The 20,845-nt window shown below is 38.0% G+C and overlaps 1 protein-coding gene across 3 annotated transcripts in view; it reads left to right on the top strand.

The window, feature by feature from the left end:
- SLC9A9 (solute carrier family 9 member A9) overlaps positions 1–20,590 on the top strand; it is a 218,515-nt gene extending 197,925 nt beyond the window's left edge. For 2 of the 3 annotated variants that reach the window (XM_038183440.2, XM_038183439.2), the window contains 2 exons: positions 16,463–16,568; positions 17,129–20,590. In XM_038183440.2, coding sequence (XP_038039368.2) covers positions 16,463–16,568; positions 17,129–17,350 — 328 coding nt within the window. In that variant the 3' untranslated portion in view covers positions 17,351–20,590. The remainder of the gene's footprint in view (positions 1–16,462; positions 16,569–17,128) is intronic. The other variant, XM_072042776.1, reaches the window with a different exon arrangement.
- The last annotated feature ends 255 nt before the right edge of the window (positions 20,591–20,845 follow it).

Raw genomic sequence — 20,845 nt, 5'->3', positions numbered from 1 at the left:
CAGTTGGACCCTAACTGTATATTTAGGGGTCAAATATTTTCCCTCAAAACTGTTTTCAACAGAAGAAGAAACTTTCAACTGAATAAAAACGTTCTTGGAAAATTCTGACTCTTCACTGAAGTGTCAGGCATCTAAAAAGAGAAACATTTCCATCTGAGAAATCAACTATATCTCTATTATAAATGTTAACTTGGTATCTCAAAAGAATTGTAGTCTGATCAAAAAGAACTTCTCCCACTGTGCAATAGGCAAGCAATGCTATGCCAGAATTCAGAGCGTCACACTCAAGTACAAAAAAAAATAATTAAGGAGTAAAACAGCTCCTGCCTGTAATCAGGGTGGGGGGCTAAAGCAGCAGAGGGAGCTGTTCTAATGGTGATCAGGTAGAGAATTATTAGCAATGCAGACAAAAAACTCTTTGTAATAAAGGTGTCATAAGTCTTGGATCATACCAATGCCAATGACCCAACAGGGATGGATGATGGATGTCTCCTTAGGTGTTCCTTTGACTGAAGCGAAACAAAAAGAGAGGAAGCCTCATTTAGCTCTGTCATGATACTGACACCAACAAAGCATCACTCTCCTACCCACTACTACCATACTGTTAAGCCTTCTGGAAGAGGAGCTGATCTGGTTTCTGCAAACCATGCCTAGTATTTCTCTTACTTCTCACCAACTCCCCAGAAGATCCCCTGGGAGATCAACTGCCATGGGCAGAGGCACTAGGAACACCCAGTCCCAACACAGCTCCCTTCCTTTGCCCGTTTTCCTTGGCCCACATACTCACAGCTGCTCTCTCTCAGGACTGGGTAGCACAGGACTGAAGAATGATGTAGAATGGAGAGAGGATTGTCCAAGCTAGCCAGAGTGATACAGGGCCATGCACAAAGCCAGGATTATAGATCCTACAACAACCTAGTGATTCTGATATTGTTTAGCATCAGGCACTTGGCATCACGATGCTCCTGAAGAATGATTCTAGTTAACATATAGCTTTAAGTCAGTTTCTATGACAGTACTCAAGGCATCGTTTGTCTGGGATATCTATTGTTTGTGACAACTGCAGCAAAAACATTTGACCCTCTTAAAGTTGCCCCTCACTAATCACATGCTGACTGGGACAGTGCTTTCCCTATGCACCACAAGTATCTTGCCAGTGTTCTGCAGAGCTGGACACTGCTTTGAACTGGTGTCAACATTCATGAGGTATCTGATACTGTAAAAAATATCTCCAGATCACGTAAGAGAGAATAGTCCACTCCTGTAATTGCTTTCATATATGTTGGAAGCAGAAGTTAAAAAAAAAAAAAAAAAAAAGAAAAAGGATGATTTTAAATCTAAGTCTCTTACATAGAGTCCTCAAGATGCCAAATGAGTTAAGTATCCCCTGCATTATGTTGTTGACAAACCTCAAGTCAATGATTATAATTGAGTACAAAGAAAATACAAATTTGTCAAGCTCATTCAAGACCTACAGGTTCACACACAACGATGATGAAATATTTATTCCACTGGCAGAGAACAAAGAGGAGCTTTGATGATGTGCTTGCACAGAATGTTACCAAGCTAAATGAAGCAGAACTAAGAAGCTAGAAAGACAAGGATTAGCAAGTGAAGTCACACAGACATAACTTGGGACAACTAGGCACATAGGAGAGGAAGAAAATACCAAAAAAATAAAAATAAAAAATAAAAAATAAAAAAATCCCTTTATGATTTTCCTAGTGTCAAAGAACTTCTAAAGTGTTAGCTAACTAAATTCATAAAGCACAAATTTTAGTCCACAAGGGGTCTTTACATTATCCAGTCTCACCTCTTAGACGTCATAGATACAAATTTCATCCTGTACTGATCCCAGGAACAACTCAAGTATTACAGGTACCAGGACCATATCCATTTCTGATCAGAAGAAAATCAGCAGTGGAAAGTTTATTACTTCCTTTAGGAATGTTTTCTACAGGTTGGTTGCTGTTAAAACATTTTTTTTCCTTTTATAACAGATTGAGTTTATCACCCTGCTTTATTTTACTTACAATCCACAATCACTGCAGGTACATTTGGCCCTTCTTGCTTGTTTGTTTTCAGGATTGCAACTAAAGGAAATATATCCAAATGAGACCAGCTTACCAAGTAATCAAGGTGTGTTTACATAAATGCTCTGTCTTTATCATAATTTAATCTACATCATCGAACCACACACCATCACCACTAACAATGGTGAAGTTACTGAATATCACATTTTCTACCAAGCACCGAACACTTTAAAACACTCACCAATCCATAGCAGTTCTCTTCTGGCAATTACTGTTTCAAGTCTATCAATCAGCCAGTTCTTAATCAATTTAATGCATGTCTTATTGATACTTTAAAGAGCTAATTTTAATCATAGTGTCATTTCAAATGCCTTTCACAGTTTATTAAATGCAGATCATTTTTATCAATCAAACTTGTAATTTCATCCAAGGATAAAATTAGATTTGTCTAACAAGATATATTTCCTATATAAACCAATCTCTACAACCTTATGAGTAGGTTAAATGCAGCTATTGTCACCACACCACATTTATATTCTTCCTTGAAAGTTACAGGGGGAAATTTCTAAATACAGAGTCTAAAGCTGTCCATCTGCAAGGTCTACATTTACATTATGGAGAAGTTTCTCATACCAAGCATGAGGGACTAAGCGGTTGTTTTAAAAATTTATATAATGCAACTTTAAATTATGATTCAAAAAACCTGGGCAGGTCATTTTGGTTTTAATATGTAATTTTAGAACAACTTTCAATATTAGGCCTGTTTTATACTTAGCCCCCAGATTCCACAGTAAGGAGGTTGAAAGTAGGTGTTGTCTAGTTTAAAATCATTTCTTTAAAGTTTAGGTGTCTAGTGCAAATACAAGTTGCAGACAAAGCCAGGTGCATTTATTTGAGCCTTTCTTTCCCATTTTTCATTTTTTCCTAGGAGAATTTGACCTTTCAGCCAGCTCATTTCCTGCTAGAGTACTGCCAGCTCTAAATCTTTTCAGACAGTACCTTGATGCCAACCTTTTCTATACTGCAACCTTATGTAAAATACATTAACTGATCAAAACTATGACTACTGCTAAGACATCCAGTGAGCTTAGCAGTATATTTTAAGTTCCCAAGTTTGTTTGTTTGTTTGATTGATTTTTTTTTTTTTTAAATTCCTCTTCTTTTTTTTTCCTTTTTTTTTTTTTTGGTAAAAAGTAACAAACTGGATTCTGCCTTAAAAAATAAAGTTTACAATCTTCCTAATAAATAATTGGTGACCTTCAATTAGGATTAACAAGAAAATCTCATATATATAGTACTCCATATCAAAATATCTATATCAAGACACTACTTACAGATATATCAAGGTAAACAAATCTAGTTTATCTCAAGATCTATATAGATATAAAAAATAAAATAATGCCAGAGTGCTGCAAAGCCTTGCCAATCATGTCAGTGGCATTACTGAATGCTTGAGTTCAACGGGGGCTTGGAGAACTATGTGACCTAAGTCACACTTTGTCATGCCAAAAGCTTTTTTTTTTTTTTAGGCAAAGCTCTAGACAAGAATAGAATTATAGTAGTTCAACATGAGTAATTCTGTCCTTAGACCACACATACATGCAACATTGCCTCAGTTAGAAAGGTAAATCAAACTAACCTATGTTTTTATCAGATTATCACTTCCAAAGACCTTACAGGACTCTTGCAACTCTGTGACTCTGGTCTTTGCCTTAGCTCATATGGAGAGCTGTAGGCACACTGTACTTCCTGCTGCTCAGAGCTATTTCATACTGAGAAATGCAGTTCCTGACAAGATTTCAGTTCTTTGCTTGATCTTCTGTCTTCTGCACTAGAGCACTAAGGTTTTCACCGAATTAGCTCAAACCATACCATTCGTAACAGAAGGTCAGTTATTTATAGGGCCAGACTGTCCATGATGTCACAGGCTTAGAAATCACTTTGATATCAGCCAGGTCTTAGCAATCACAGACACTCAGGAACATAAGCAAGCAAGGCTGCTAACATAATTAATTCCTGAAAGAGGAAGCCCCAGAGGAGACAGAGCCATGTTTAGCCTCCTTTCCACAGCAGAGCAGTGCCAGGGGGAGGAAGGACCTGAAGAAGCCAAGTGCCTTCAAGAGACCAAATCCCTTCTTACATGGACAAGGGTAAAAAGAGATCAGTGTACTTAACTATCTAAATGCTATCATCAAGAAACAATTCTGTTAACTAAATTATCAGTTAACTGAATTATCCCAAGTCACGTCTCTCAAAAAGAAAAAAGAAAAAAGAAAAAAGTAAAAAGAAAAAAGAAAAAGAAAAAAAAAAAGTCTACATAGGTATTTTTGAGGGGGAACAACTGGTTAGGAAAGAAAAACCGAGCAGGAGTTCTCAAAGAGTTAGGCTTTTGGAATACTCATCTAGGTCTAAATCCATTAAGATATTAAGGCATTTGGAAATGAGCCATTAGAGTGAAATCTGTCAGCAAACAGTTTTGAAATCAGATCTGGATTAGGAGTTGAGCACAGGAGTTCTGTCAGAGAGGGGAAAAGAAAAGAGCAGTGATCTCCATGAATATTTCTTAAACAAATCACATTCCCAGAACAGCCACACTTGTTCATGCAGCATATAGCTGCCTTTTGTATTACAAGCCACTCATGGCTGAAACCCCAATAGCTGACCTCTCCATCTGTAATGAAACACTGAGAATGAGAAAGCCTCATGCTCATTCATGCTATGCTGTACTTTTCCCCTTCTCTATTATTGTCTGCATTTGGGTCAGTGCCGGCATTGGTACATGTGCATAGTGTATTGCACCAATAAACAGAAGGGAAAGATGCCAAATTAAAACAAAAATATCTTTCATAACTGTCTCCAGAACCTTTCACTGGAAATGTAATGATCTGTGAGCCATGAGGTAGGCAAGCTTTAAGAAACTGGCTTAACCTCTTTGAAACTGGTGCCTAATACCTGCAACATCTCTATTAACACATCAGTTATCCATTAAAAAGGATTACAAAAGCATTTAGCATCCTTTAGCCAAATACAGCAGTGACAACATTACAAGGATGCGGATTTTCTCCTACTGTGGCAGGAGCATGTACTATCATGCTGATGTTCCAGCACTAGGTGGAAAAAATAAACTCCTCCAAGTACTCCTTGTAGGATGTAGAGCAAAAAGGGGACAATTTCCTTGCCTTGCAAGAGGCCTAGGGTCTGGTACCCTCTATTGTCTCAGTTCACACAGCAATAAGTGTTACAGTATCCAGATCACACATCCTTTTATCACAGGGTCCATGATTTCTTCAAACAATGATTGCTACAAGTTGAATGCCTGCTATAAAACTATAGGTCAGGTTTGCTTGAAAGTGAGTGCCTTTTCATTTCACTACATCTCCACGTTCCTTTAAAAATGTGGAAAAATAGTAGAAATGCTTATAAATTCTCATTGCAGTTTCTTGTCTGGAATACCACATCTTTGCAAAACTATGTTTTGCTTCATTCAAGCAAAAGTCATCCAGTTTTCCCAACTCTGTCCAGCTACATTTGCAACCAGACCATAAAAAGTCACTTGTCACACTGAGTGACAAGTACCCCAATCACAGCACACTGTTCCCAGTGACCATCCTGTTCTGTACCTTTCACAGCCTCCCCGGAAGCTCTTTTCTGCAAAGACAGAGTTTGGTCATCCCCACTCCAGACTAGTCTGCTAATCTGATAGGAGCTGTGAGATAACCTATCCCAACCAGAAATATAGTGACAGTTTTTCTATTTGTTTTTATATTTCAATCAACTCTGCCGATCAAAAGGCAGTATGAGTTCTTGTAATATGGATTCCCTGTACTGTTATTGTAATCTGCCACTATTCCTAAACAAAATATTTCCTTTTACCTATTTAGAATTTTAAGCTGTAAAATTAGAATAAATACCTCAAACTTGTTTTGCTCCAAGCAGTATAAAAATTGCTATTATCCTATTGTCCTTTGTTCAGTACACATCTTCCTGTTGCTAGGATCTCTAACATAACTCATTATCCTCAATTGTTCTTTGTTGCAATATTCCCATACCTCTTCAGGAACGTTATGTCATGAGCATTCTCTAGCTGGTCTTTCTCTATTTTAAAATATATTTTCAAAAGCAAAGATTTGACTTGGCAGAAGGCTGCTTTATTTGGGTTACAGTGAAGCCTATTCCCATGCAGTGTCTTTTGTTCCTCAAACACTGACACTTCTACTTCTTAATGTGTTTTTATTTGTTTGTTTGTTTGTTTGTTTTTGTTTTGTTGTTGTTGTTGTTGTTTTGTTTTTTGTTTGTTTGTTTGTTTTTAAAAAAAAAAAACACATTAGAGACTTTCAACTTCATCCAGCTAACTAATTGCACACATAACATGGGTTGCACATTGGAAAGAGCTACAAAAGAATCTGCAGGCATAATCTTCATACCAATCTGCTCATAGGACTAGAGATTCTCAGAGGATGTATTAAACTAAACAAGCTTCCTATTAACGAGGTTTTACAGAGGCTATCCTGCTTCAGCAGCTCAGAGAGATTAAAAGACTTTTTTTTTTTTGGCATTCCCAGCATCTCTCTTAGTGTCCTAAGTGTCCATAAGCACAATATGTTATACTAGAAAGCAGAACATTATTCCAATAAAAGTCCTAAAATGTGCCCTGATCTTGTTACATGGGCTTTGAATCTGCTTCATTATCTGGAGCAAGTCTTGTTTCCCACAAGTGTATAAATGAGCAAGTGTATAAATGAGTATATAAATGAGAGTATAAATATCATCATTTTGTGAATGCATCATATGTAATTCTCTGCTGTCAGCTTTGCCATGGTCTTCACTCAGCACATGTCACCTTGGTGCTCTGCTTTTATATTTAGTAGGGATATACACACACCTCTAATCACAGGGCTTTTTATAGATTCATATTGGGCCAAGAGACCACCTCTCCAGTCTATAGTTCATTACTGTACCAACACAGCCTTCTAAAAACTTCCAGAATTTTCATTTTCTTTGGAGTGACCGTTTTCTTCCCTCCCAGGATGATGCCCATCTCCTTATTTACTCTTCTTTACTCCACAAGGTTCTGATAGAGAAAAAGATCCTGTTTGTTTACACACCCCATTTTTTTCTTTCTAAAAACTGCAATGAATCAGCACTTTTGTATCTCTGTTTTTGCTAACATCTACAAACACAATCAAGTATCAGAATATAAGATGCTCTGTTCCCATAAGCCTTTCTCCACATTTATAGCTCATTGTTCAAAACTGCAAGAAAAGTTTTTTTAATGATTTTCTCTTAGGGGAGGTTCATATTTCCATCTCAAGTTGCACCTTTGTAACTGGGATCATTCTCTGATTCTTGGCAAAGCAGAAGCCAGAGATTTATCAAAAACAGTCTCCACAGGCCTGTGAACCATTTTAACTGCAATTGTACAGCTATATCTATAGTGATGAAATACCCAACTTCCTGAAAAAATGCTGAATAATTATTTTCCTATTAAAGCACAAATTTGGCGCACTCACTTCAGCTCTCAATCAATGTCACCAGAAGGCTTTAACAAGTATATTACTCTAGCTGCTGTTTGCAAAGTTCTGGCTGCCATTTTACAGCTTTGTTTTCATTGCAGTATTTTAGTTTGAGCTGAATGACACCAGTCACGTTTGGAAAGTATTGTTCACAGGACTCTCCTGCTAGCCATTCCCACTTCCACCAGCCTCCTGGCTTCCCAGCTCTCCTCTCCCAGGGCAGAGGCACCACAGTCAGTGCTATCCCCAGTACCAATCTTAGTAGATGTGGGTTCATTTTACCCGATATAACTTCTTGGTGAGAGGTTTTTAAAAGCTTTATAGCTTCCACTGTATTCAGATCAGATCTTTTCTCTAAAATGTGATTGAAGTAACTCACTTGATTAAACTTCACTGTTTAATCTGGGGATTTATTGTCCCTGCATCTTGCAATTGATTAGATCAGTGGGACCACAAGTATTAGATGGTTGTTAGCAGTATCTGTGAATGCTGCCAGTCCTCATTCTTTACACATCTATTTTCTGGATTATTTCTTGAGCAGATGGTGAGGACAAAGATGCCCATGTGAAACAGTCTTCCACAGAGTGCAGCAATCCCTGCTAACTTGCTCTTCTGCAGCCATTTCCTCTGCCAATACTGGGCCTGCAGCACTTTGTTACAATGGACATGCTTTATATGAAGAGCTTGAAAGTGATCTCATTTGAGGCAGCCGGCATCAGTCTTTTTAAGGCCTTAAGGATCTACGCATTGCTAGGTCACACCACTGTTCATCTTTTCTAACAATACAGTTTAGCTTACCCAAGCCAACGACACCTCCAGCTTTGTAACCACACTGAAAATGTACCACTATCAGAAGCTCCTTTTCTACATGGTGAATTACTGCACACAGCACGCACTCTGTTGCCAAGCTATGGGCATGCAAGTTTTTAAAATGTTCTGCGATTTTCTATGCCTTCCAATGTGCCAGGCTTTATTTATTTAGTATTTTGAGGTGAAATATCTGTCTGTGAATACCATTGTCATTTAGGTTTTCCCAAGCTTAATGATTTTAAAGTCTTGATTTCTCCTTGTGGCTTTGACATTAAATTTATTTCAGAAATCTGTATTTCACCTTTGTTCTTCTAATATGCATACACTGCTTTTAATACATTATTTCCTAATTAAAAACAAAAGGATGCCTTTCAAACTCTCTTAGTTTCTCTGGTATGGAGGATATTGTGTTTGGTTTCATGTATTTTGCCTCAGGATTTTTAATTTCCTAAATCCTGAAGTGAGATTCATTTCATCAAACTTTAGACACCTAATTATTAGCCATTTAAGTCTAATCTATTAGTTCAGATTTTTATAGTCAAAAAAGGGAAAGAAACTCATCCTAGTTGCAATTCTTTCCAATTAACTTAGGCACTGCAGGATGAAACTGCCTTGGGATTTGCCCATTTCTCTTTACTGATGAAAATGTAAGATGGGTAGATTAGTTTTCTTTCAAATATCCTGCTATTAGGTGTCTGATGATGAGGGACATGGAACCTACCAATGATGCCAGTTTTGAATCACTTTTTTTTTTGTGTGTGTGTGTGTGTGTGTGTGAAAAGTCACACTGATGTTATTAATACCTTTTATTTATCCTGCACTGTAGCCAGGAAGATACCCTTTTATCTTACTGTTCCTAACCTTTTTCTTTACCATTGTATGCAGCTCTGAGAACACAAAGCAATTTGCTTTTATACATTTGCCTTAATAATGAACATTTCCTTTGCATCCCCCTATGCAATATCCTGCTGAAAGCTACCCTCTGTAACTTCACTGTATACTTTTCCACAATGAATTATGTGATTGATGTCACTAGCACAGCACAGACTTAACTCTTTGTTGCGTATGTAGATGACTCCCATGCAGACCCATTGGGGAAGGCAATTTCTTTTTATTTGGTTGTATTTTGATCAGAAGGGTTACTGTTAGATAGATGGTTATGTCCTTGTTTTTATTATGCAACTGACTTGAGGGAGGTTTTTTGTTCTTCTCTTTAGCTACCTCAGTCTGAATCCTCTTTCTATAGTTAATTTGCCTGACATTAGTGTCTGTTCACGTATTCCTGTTGAATCTTATTTGAGTAACATTCTGTCCTTCCACATGCCCTATCCTGTTTCCAGGATTAGCTGCATTACCCACACATCAATTATATAAGCAAGCCTCCATTTATGTCTCTGATTTTCCTTGCATTGAGATGTTAAATTTGGAATATAATAGGCTTCAAATATAATAGGCTTCAAATAACTTGAGTAAGATGCCTGAATTTTCCTCTCCTCTTCAGTGAGTTCAAAACAAGAAACCCATCATGTGCAAGTATCCCAGACATTTTACTCAGTGCCTACTAGAGAACAAGCTACTTCCCAGTCTGCAGCTACTTATCTATAGAAAGACCCAGCTAAGATCAATTCAGCTAACTGCTTCCACCTTGCACATATCTCTACAGTGATTCCAAATTTGAAAGCTTCCAACTTTTAGCCATACTCTGCATCAAAGCCAGAGTTCATTCTTTGGGTCTGACACTACATCTGATTCTGGAACTTTACAGTCAGACAGTTTTCTGTGTGAATGCATTAAACTAGTTTTTATTACCCTTGATTTTCACCCACTCTCACTGCTCTCAGACATGACAGAGAGAATGGGTCTAGAAATCATTCAAATATACCCAATAATTTGGGTATATTTCCCAGGACTTCCCAGGACTACAGTACAATTCCATTTATCCTGAGTTTAGTATTTCAAATTAAAACAGTAGTGGGATTGAGGAAGAGGATTAAAAAAAAAAAAAAAAAAAAAAAAAAAGTCAAAGAAGCAGAGCACTATTCACCAATATCAAAGATAAATTCCAATATCACTTATGCTAGATTTAGCTTCTTAGCTTTCTCCACAATGCAGATCAAGTTATCTTTGGATGTTAAATCACTGTAGATCTCATGCTCTTTTCAAAAAGATACTTGTTATTCTAATGATTAAATCCTATATAATCATGCCCTGCCTTTTTCAACTGCTGTACACTGATAGCTCACCATCCTCAGAAGAAAATCCCCTGGTATGTGAGCAAAGATCATTCGCCCTTACACAGGAGGATCTGGATAGGCTGCCCCGATGGGCTGAGGTCAACTGCATGAAGTTCAACAAGGCCAAGTGCCGGGTCCTGCACCTGGGGCGCAATAACCCCAAGCAGAGCTACAGGCTGGGAGAGGAGTGGTTGGAGAGCTGCCTGGCGGAGAAGGACCTGGGAGTGATGGTTGATAGTCAGCTGAATATGAGCCAGCAGTGTGCTCAGGTGGCCAAGAAGGCCAACAGCATCCTGGCTTGTATAAGAAGCAGTGTGGCCAGCAGGGCTAGGGAGGTGATCGTCCCCCTGTACTCGGCTCTGGTGAGGCCGCACCTCGAGTACTGTGTTCAGTTTTGGGCCCCTCGCTACAAGAAGGACATGGAGGTGTTTGAGCGGGTCCAGAGAAGGGCGACGAAGCTGGTGAGGGGCCTGGAGAACAAGTCCTATGAGGAGCGGCTGAGGGAGCTGGGCTTGTTCAGCCTGGAGAAGAGGAGGCTCAGGGGCAACCTTATTGCTCTCTACAGATACCTCAAAGGAGGCTGTAGCGAGGTGGGGGTTGGCCTGTTCTCCCATGTGCCTGGTGACAGGACGAGGGGGAATGGGCTTAAGTTGTGCCAGGGGAGTTTTAGGTTGGATGTTAGGAAGAACTTCTTTACTGAAAGGGTTGTTAGACACTGGAACAGGCTGCCCAGGGAAGTGGTGGAGTCACCATCCCTGGAAGCCTTTAAAAGGCGTTTAGATGTAGAGCTTAGGGATATGGTTTAGTGGGGACTGTTAGTGTTAGGTCAGAGGTTGGACTCGATGATCTTGAGGTCTCTTCCAACCTAGAAATTCTGTGATTCTGTGAAGTTCCCCCTTAATCTGCTGGGCATGCATTTAAGACTTGGAGATGTCTCTGTGCCCCACCAGCTCAGTCACACACACAAACTGTTGTATGAAGATTACCAAATAATCTCGGTCAGCTATAAACAGCAGTTAGCCATGTACAAAATTTAGGCAGATAATCTAAAGTTCAGTGGTTTGCCTGCTGCTACTCAAGCATGACCAAAACGGAAGTGTTTGCTCGTTAGACTATGACACAGCTAGTATCAAAATCACTCTTGAAAACTGCAGCTCTGCAAGGACCAAGATATCATTTGTCCTTACTGTGAAAAATATGGAATGAACAGAAATTATATCTTTTCTGTGTTAACTTTCTTATATACATTTCTTCATATATATAAAAATGAGAAATAACAAAAACTCATGACATAACTAATTTACAAACTCCAATTTAAGTAGAAGTATTCACTAAATAAAAGCTACGATCCTCAAGAATCTTTCAAAGAGTTGCACAAAGGAAAGATTCTGGGTGTGGCAACATTCGCCTCTAGAGACGTATGTGCACAGCAGAAAAGTAACACCAGGCAATGGAATATTTAAGGACATAGTTTTAACAAACATGTACTTATGATACAGCCTACCTGCTATAGGAAAGTAATCTCTGGAAAAATCACTAGATGTAATTTTGACTAGTATCACAAGAATTTCTGTACTTTGAGGCTTTTTAATACGAATACTTTAGTATGAAAGTATTTACCTTTGAGAAGGATAGAATTACCTTGAATTACAGAACCACCATTATGCAATGAAATAAAAGGTAAAAAAATACCTCCTGAGCCTAATGCAGTGTTTTATAGAGGTAAAGGTGAGCTACCACATGTATTTAAGAACTGCGGCCACCTCTCCTGCCCATGGGATTTTGTTTTTTTCTTCTTTAAACTATATATAAATTAGTTTTCTCTCAAAAGCTCCAGTCAAGCATGCAGAAAGAGAGGGCACAGTAGTTACTATTATATATTTAACAAAACTATTACAGGTAGAGTAGAACTCTGACCCTCAAGCAAAAGAAAAATGCAAGTCCTAGAGCCAGAACAGATGTGTTTACAACCATAGTATTTTTCCCTCTTTGAATATGCTAATGCCATTAAGTCAAAAAGATAGCAATTTACCAATAGTCTCAAAAATTTGACAGAACACATGAATTTAACAAAAGTGTAGTCATTTGAAACTTACTAACCGAAAGAAATTGAGATTCTATTTTTTCCCGTTCTGACATGAATCAAAAACTTTGAAAACTCCAAATCTTCTGCATAATGGAAATCCTAAATTTATGGTTACTGGTATTACCATTTGCCATAAGGATTACCTGATCTCTCTCATTTGAAGGCTTTATTTAAAAAATTACAGGTAATCTGAGCCATTTAATATATAGGAGGAAAATTTCTGTAATATGCATTTGTTTCAGGCAGATGGAGGGAATGAAAATCAAGCAATTCCAAATTTTTCCCCTTAAAAATCCTGATGAGACTATTTTGAAGTGATCTACACTTGGCGGAAAAAAATTCAAATCCTATCCTGGTGATTTGAAAGTCCAGCATAAACGAGATCCCGTTGTGAAACTTCCGTTATAAAGTTTGCTATTCATACCCTCAAACTTATTCAATCTTGAGAGCAAAACTCTGAAGATCTTGTTTTTGAGTATGCTGTATCCTCCAACAGCCCATTCGACTTGTTCAGCTTCCAGCCCTAGCAAACCACCCATCTGCATTCAGGCTACATTGGCCCGACGTGTTATCTACCTGTAGATGAGGAAGTCTCATGATTTAAAGTGAGAAAGACTGAACCAGAGAGGAGTAAACACTGATCTAAATGCCGTCTGATAGCAGTACAAAAGAGATGAACTGTGCCTGGTGAGCAGGGACTGCAGAATGGAACTGCCAAAGCAGTTGCCAGGATGTTCAAACAGCCATAAGGGGACCCAGGGTAAAGATTTGTGGGTACGTGAACGGAGAGCAGAAGCCTGGAAATATAGGGATTCAATGGGAAATTTAACGGTCTACTTCAAAAGTGAAGGCATGCTAACATGCCAGCAAAGTATACAAATTTATATGCTGTAAGTACACATGCACAAACATCTCAAACTCAGTTTCCCAGCTTACAAGATACCACCACTCCAAAAATAACATTCTTTAATTTACTGTATGGTATCTGAGACGCGCAGGTAGCCTGTTATGCCCATAGAGGACTGAAATGCAAGTGAGAGTGGGTTGATTGATATATCTTCCTGCTATCTTTTCCCCATCCCTGAATTAGGAAGACATAGATTTGGTTAGGCAGTTATATCTGAGTTCTGCTAAGTTTTACACTTAGTTTCTTCCAATTTTTAAAGCTGCCTTAGTGCAAAATTCATCTTTTTCTATTACTTTATTTAAATTATTTTTCCCTGGAGATGTAATCAGGCCGTGGAATGTGATAAGATTTTTTTGCCAGCCTTAAAATGCTGTAGACCCATGTCTGATATATTTTTGAAATGCCAGCGTTATACATGGATTAGAATTCCCCTTTCATGCCACACTGAACAACGTGATTATGTCTGCAATACTATAAAGCAACTGTGCCAACAATAAAGAAGAACCATTTATGGCACAGGTCATTAAAACAATGAAAAATAGGCCCATGCAAGTGAAGTTCTTAGTGGGCTGAATAATTACTAGTTAACTAAGGAACAAAGCAGTAAATTTATTACAGGTTTAGAAGCATTACAATAAAGTGAAGTCAGTTTTCTTGAACTTGAACTGTATCAGAAGAGACTACAAAGCAAAAACATTGACAGTTCACAACAAATGCAGAAAAGGGAAGGGAACTTAGAGGATGCACTGGAGCCCAAAATAAAGTCTTCACTCAATTTAAAAGCCATCAATGTACATGCATAGCAACTAAATAGTTAAACACATCAAACACTAGAAGTTCACCCCAAAAGGTGTGGTGGCTCAAAAAACTGGGGGGAGGGAGGTAGAATAGAAATCCCTCCACTCAAGACTTTTGTGCCAACCAAGTAGTCTGCCCATTTCACTGTGATGGTGCTGGGCTACCTGGAAACATGCATGCCATCCGTACATAACATAGGAGGTAAAGAGAACACACATTTCACTGAGGGCTATAAAGCTTATTATAACATTATAAGACTGTTTATACATGAGATCCAAGAGATTGGATTAAGGAGGTAGTGTAGAGGAATATTCATTCTCAGTTACTTATTTTAGAATGAATAATGGAAAACAGAATAATCAAGTTTAACTTCCATTACAAACCTCTGGTTTTCATGCAGGGTCTGTCAAGTCAGTTCAAACAATTCAAGTTTGTAATAAGAAAGCCAGTATTAAAAAAGATTAAAAACATAGAATTAGGCTCCTGCTTCCATTATTGCCTTTTCTAAGCACTTCAGAAAACTCATATTGATAGCTTCTATACATTGCTTTTTTAATAATAGTTCTCAACTACTTGGCACTTTGAAGGTTTTTTTCCCTGGAGGTTTCCAATAAGATTGGATCAGGAAAGATTTCATTTAGTTTTGCTCAGAACCTAAACTTTCCCTACATAATCTGATCATGAGATTCACACCTTGGTCAATTCCACTAGATCAATTTAATCAGATTTTAATATAGTCTTAAAATCTTTTTTGAAGTGGACTCATTCATTTTTTCACATTAGCTCAGCATACAATCTTGCATGAAGGAATTCCATGGTCTTCTGATAGATACAATTTAATTTTAAAAAATTCCACAGAAAAAAAATACCCATACCAAAAACAGACTACAGAACTTGTGTGGCAGTAGCACAGAGCTGAGCAGATTATCTAGCCTTTCAGTCTGTAACTGAGAGCATAAAGGGTGTTTTACGTGACAGTTTCTTCAGCAGACAGAGTTTGTACAGTGTGTGTGGAGCAGTGATGTCAGACGGTTATGAAAGAAAAGGTGGTACTGGCTGGGCTAGGTTGAAGACATACTGCTACTTACTCAGTATTCCTGCAATATTGCTGCAGAGCTCAAGTAACCCCTCAGAGTTACATTTGTTACTCTCCTCTTTAATGAGGGGGTGAGAGAGCTGGGGCAGGAGGGAGAATAAAGAGGGTCAATAATCAATAAAGCAAGTTTTCCCTGGCAGCACAAATAGCTGACAGACCTGCTTCCCAGAGAACACCAAAAATTACTTTGTGAGTAGCTGAGGAGATAAGTCAACTTGCAGGACTCTTGGGAGAGCTATTATTGACAGATACAAGGATGATATAATTGCTTAAGATGAGCAGGTTTTTCCTTTATCTCAATAAAGCCCTTTTGGATGAAAAGATAGGAAAGACAGGGGTGAGACAACAGCATAAAGCCTGTTCGTAACTTATTTACATAATTTTATATAAAGGAGCATTGATGTATGAAGTGTAAAATGTGTTGAATGCTGAGAATAGGGTATTGCTGAGAATTTACGTACACTCCCAGAAACAAAGACACTTTGAAATTTTTTTTGAAATATTTGAAATTTTTTATTTGAAATATACTTTGCTGATTGAAGAAATGTACTGATCTTACGAAAGGTTGAGTATATGTTTAAAAAGTTTACTACTATTCTTACATAACCAGCTGATACAGTTGCATCTTAAAGTGTTTCCTGTTACAATTGCATAAGAGATCACTCTTACAGCAATCAGCAGATGGGAACAGCAAACAGGACAATCTACTGTGTATTTCTTCTCTTTGAATTCCTTCTCCATTTCTGTATCCTGTGACATACCCTTCAGCCATTCTGGTGCCCTTCAGAACAGGCTTTGATCACCAGGTCATCCTAACTAATGAAAGGTGAACCAACACAGTAACGGGTTAGCAAAGAACTATTTGCTTTGTTTCAATTCAACTAGACAATTACTGTAAGCTTTGAAATGAAGTTTCCTTGCATAATACAGAAGCATCTTAGTATCAATAACCAATATGGGAGATATTCTTTAATGAACTTCACAGATACCTAAAACCTATTTTAACCCATGCTGGTCCACCTCTCACAACGACGTTACCCGAATGGTGTAATCCTGTTGCCAGACTTCTGACCAGCCCCAGTGCATACGGAGTAAGTACCTGGCTTAGTTAATGGTATTTTAGGAGTAACCCAAAACCCACCTTACTCAATGAAACACCTTGGTAAAGTCCTTTTTCCAACGCCTATTATTTTCAACAACAATTATTATATGGATTATATGGATTTCTTCAGGATTGTAGAGGAGGGGTCTCAGAAGGTACAGTGCTACATTTTCAAGAACAGCCACAGATTTTTTGAGCTTCAAATATGGGAAATATTTTAAATAATTCAGTCAGATGCTGAAAGTATTGGCTGTCCCATTCCACTGGCATCAGTGGTATCTAAGTACTGAAGTTATCTTAGGTCTGGACAGTAAACTATGTTCCCCAGTACAGCCTGAAAGCTGACCATGATAAGCAACTATTTGCTTTAATCAACATCAAGATGAGATCAACATGGTAAATTAGTAGCTTAAAAAAAAAAAAAAAAAAAAAAAAAGGCAAATAAAGTCAAAGTAGAATTGCTTCAGACCTGTTTTTCATTTAAGCTTTATTAAAAATCCTTCTCTATATAGCTTCTTCCACTGATGTTTTTCCTTGTCTGAAACACAGGATCAACTGAAGAACGAGGACACCAGTTATATCATAAATAATGATGAACTGAGTGAAAACTACGAATCCTCTGCTCATACACTAGGGCCAAAACAAGAGAGAACAGGCTGCACCCAGGCTACAGGCAAGGAAGATATTTGTGAAGGAGATCTTGGATTAGGAACATACGAACTCCGGCTTGAACACACATCATGTCAACGTCAGCTAAATTCATTGGCATGAACAGTAATTTAAAATTGTAAATAAAAACTAAACCAAAGAAAGAACATTACATGAGCAAGAGACTAGAAAGAGTACTAAGCACAAAAATCTTATATCTTACTGAGTAAATTCCTGTTCTTCTACATAAAGTTTACCGTCACTTATATAACTACAACAATATGCAGTCTTTTTTTTTTTAAAACCGTAGCAGTTGTCATCAAAAAGGTAGGCACTGCCAGCCCACTGTAAACCCATTACAGCCGCATGTTTTCTCACATTGCATTTGACTGTATCATGCCACTCACACATGTACGCTGGCCTTTGAATGCATCTTTAACCAGCCGGGATGGAAAGAAATATCTTTCTAACATACTCATGCTCTCAGCAGTTTTTATACAGCTGCTCCTGAACAGATCCACAACACAATGGAGAGGATTTTAGAAATAAAAGCAAACATTTAACAGCATTTCCTGCATTCAAAGCATTAAGGTACCATCTTAAAAAAAAAAAAAAAAAAAAAAAAAAAAAAAAAAAAATCTGTTTCTCAACACTCAGAGTTAAAGCACCCAATTTGGGTTCTCTTGTTGCCTAGCAAATATACAGCCCCAACGCTCCCTAGGCTGTCTTTAAAAGGACAGAAACATCTCCCAAATGATCCAGAAAAGCCTGCACACAGAAATGAGCTGCTTGAGGCACCTAGTAGGAGATGGCTAAGAAGTAGAATTGTCTCAAGACCCAGAGAGTGGTGAGATTTAAGCGGCTAATTACAAACTCCAGGGAGGCTCCCATCAAGATGCAAGCTTTTGATTCATATAAGAACTACATGTAGCATAGTTTTTTGCATGAAGTATGATCAGAAGTGCTGCTTTCCCCAGCACTCCCCACATCAAGATTTTCTATAACCCAAAGTGTACGAAACAACATTACGTCTGCTTAGAAGAGATTTGAAGCTGCATCCTTCACCCAAATATAAAGACTCCAGCCACTAAGCCAGTAAATTTTGCTGAAATAATAGATCCTACCACTGTGGAGAATGTCCCACTTGGTACAAAAAAGAAAAAATACTTGGAGGGAAAAAAGATGAACGAGATGCATACATGTGAGCACACGAGCATGACAGGGATATCACTAGTTAAGTAAACATAAACTCTAGTAGTACCTATTGAATTTATACAGGAAAGAAAGAAGATTTTTCTGAAGAGTACATGATATAACAATACTTAACATGCATTGCAGAACCTCAATCAAGTTCCTTCATGCTCACAGTGTAGCCTTTTCCTGAGGACCAGTCCAGGAGCTGCTTTCTAAATACGCCTTATAGCATAGTTTGTATAGGGTCACACCATGATGCCATAAAATGAACATCAGTAGCAGGAGGCATTCAAGTTGGTAAAATCAGCAGCTGTCTCCCCACACACACACACTGCTGCACTGAATGGGCATGACAACTGTTCATACAACAATTATTCCACAAGGCATTTGTCATTACAGTTTCATAGCACAAAACTTACAAGCTGAAAACAGCGTTGTTGTTTGTAAAATAATTTTAAGTGTATACTTTAAGACATCATCTGTTTTATTTTGTATTGCCTTAAGGAAAAGGTTGTCTCTAATCAAATATCTCTGGAAAAAATATATCTTAAGACTGGCAACAAAGATAAACCTCTTTCTGTACTTATTCTGGGCACACACTTTCACATTGGTAGTGAAGTCAGTGATAGTTAGATATAAAAACAAGAGGAGAATTTAGGTATGAAAGTATTGATTGTTTGCATAAGTGCAGGAACTGACTAAACAAGTGGTCAATCACATACACAATGAGCTGCCACATACTATTATCACACGTTAGGGTAGATCAGCATTTGTACCAGGGAGGTACTGCAAATACAGGGGTAAAGACAGGCTATTGTTCTCACAATGTGTACCTTTCCTAACCTCCACAGTTTGAACTAACAGTGCATGATAATGTTCCCAATCAAGTTTTTTTAGTAGTGTCATTCTCAAATGCACAGTCAATAAGCAAGGAACTTGTTAACCATAAGAATAAAAATCAAGCCATCTCCATGAATAGAGATAAGGCTGAATACATCTTGATTTCACCACAGATGGAAGCTGAAATACAAGCTTCAATATAATCAAGCTTTAGTCATTCTTAACCAGTAATTAATTAGCCTGGAAAAGTGTGGCTCTAGAACAATTGCTTTAAGCATAAGTTTGACCACTGGATCTCTATATGCCATCATGAAAGATCAGAAGCTTAAACTGGCATTTTATTTTCCCCCAAACACTAAACAAGTAACTTCAAAGGAACTCAGTCCCCCTGTGGTTTAAAAAATAAATAAATCAGGCATGAAAAGTTTTCAGAAAAAGTAGTTAATTTCCAACTCCCTGCCTTGTTCAGCTTTGTGTTGTGGAAAAAAGATGCATAGTAGGTCATGAGAAGGAGAAAGGGTGAGAAAGTAAGGTTTTATTGCCTAGTACAGTACTGCGCATCCTGCAGCATATTGTGGGAAGTGGTAAAGACAATAGGAAGCAGGAGAGCAGGTAGAGACATGCCGCAGTGAGATAAATATGTGGCAACACCATGAGAAATTATCATGGACGGGTACTAGCATAGTCCTGATTTCAGTAGCTAAGATATCCTGTTGCAATCTTCAGAAGTACTGAGTACTTGCCACCAAGCTTCCCAAATTCCTTGGGAAGCATGGACCCCAGTCCTTAGCTTACAGGGCAAATCAATAAACTGTTATTAAGAAGATGCAAAGCTGTTTTTCACAACTGCTACATGACCTGCAAATGACAAACTCTTCCCAAAAAGAGTTCTGCTCTTAGATTCTGCTCTGCAATCCGTCCCACAGTATACTCTATGGGGTTTTTGATTTGTCGTCTCTGTGTCCAAATCTCTCACACTTGTGAGAAATGTGATAAATGGAGAGCTCTGGGGTCTGAAGTTCTGTTTATTCAAAAAAGAGTCGGTAGTGAGAACTCCCCTCACTGTTGTGTCTGTATGCCTAAACTTCACTTGGTAAAGAGAGTCGTCTCTTGTAACAGGAGAGTTCTTTCTTCACAACAGATTTTTATGCTGTCTGTCAAGAAACTCAATCAGTGGTTCCAGCAAGATGGAGCTTTATCCTCCAGGACTATGATCAGCAACAAAATACCATTGGCTTTTAGGAAATGTAATTTGAGCTGCAAGCAAACCTGAAACTTGTATTAAATGGCAATAAAAGTCCTGATGATCCATTACATTATTCAGCCTTGCCATTGCCTAATTTTAAGTTATTCTTTTCGTGACATGCAGTTTAAGAGAGTTAAAACAACATTAAAACAGATGATATATTTGTATTCAAGTAAAAATTACTGGCAACAAGTAATTCTGCACAACCATTTAAACAGAGCAATGGATGTTGAAAGGCCTTTAATGTTAATTTACAGTTCATATGCTAGAGATTTAAACTACTCAATATCTCACTGCATTTGACTGAACCCACAAGTTACACATGATAAATGTGAAGC

Source organism: Anas platyrhynchos, chromosome 9 (genome assembly GCF_047663525.1).
Source record: "Anas platyrhynchos isolate ZD024472 breed Pekin duck chromosome 9, IASCAAS_PekinDuck_T2T, whole genome shotgun sequence".
Classification (NCBI taxonomy): domain Eukaryota; kingdom Metazoa; phylum Chordata; class Aves; order Anseriformes; family Anatidae; genus Anas; species Anas platyrhynchos.
Note: the sequence above shows the minus strand (reverse complement) of the source record. Positions and strands in the feature narration are given on the sequence as shown.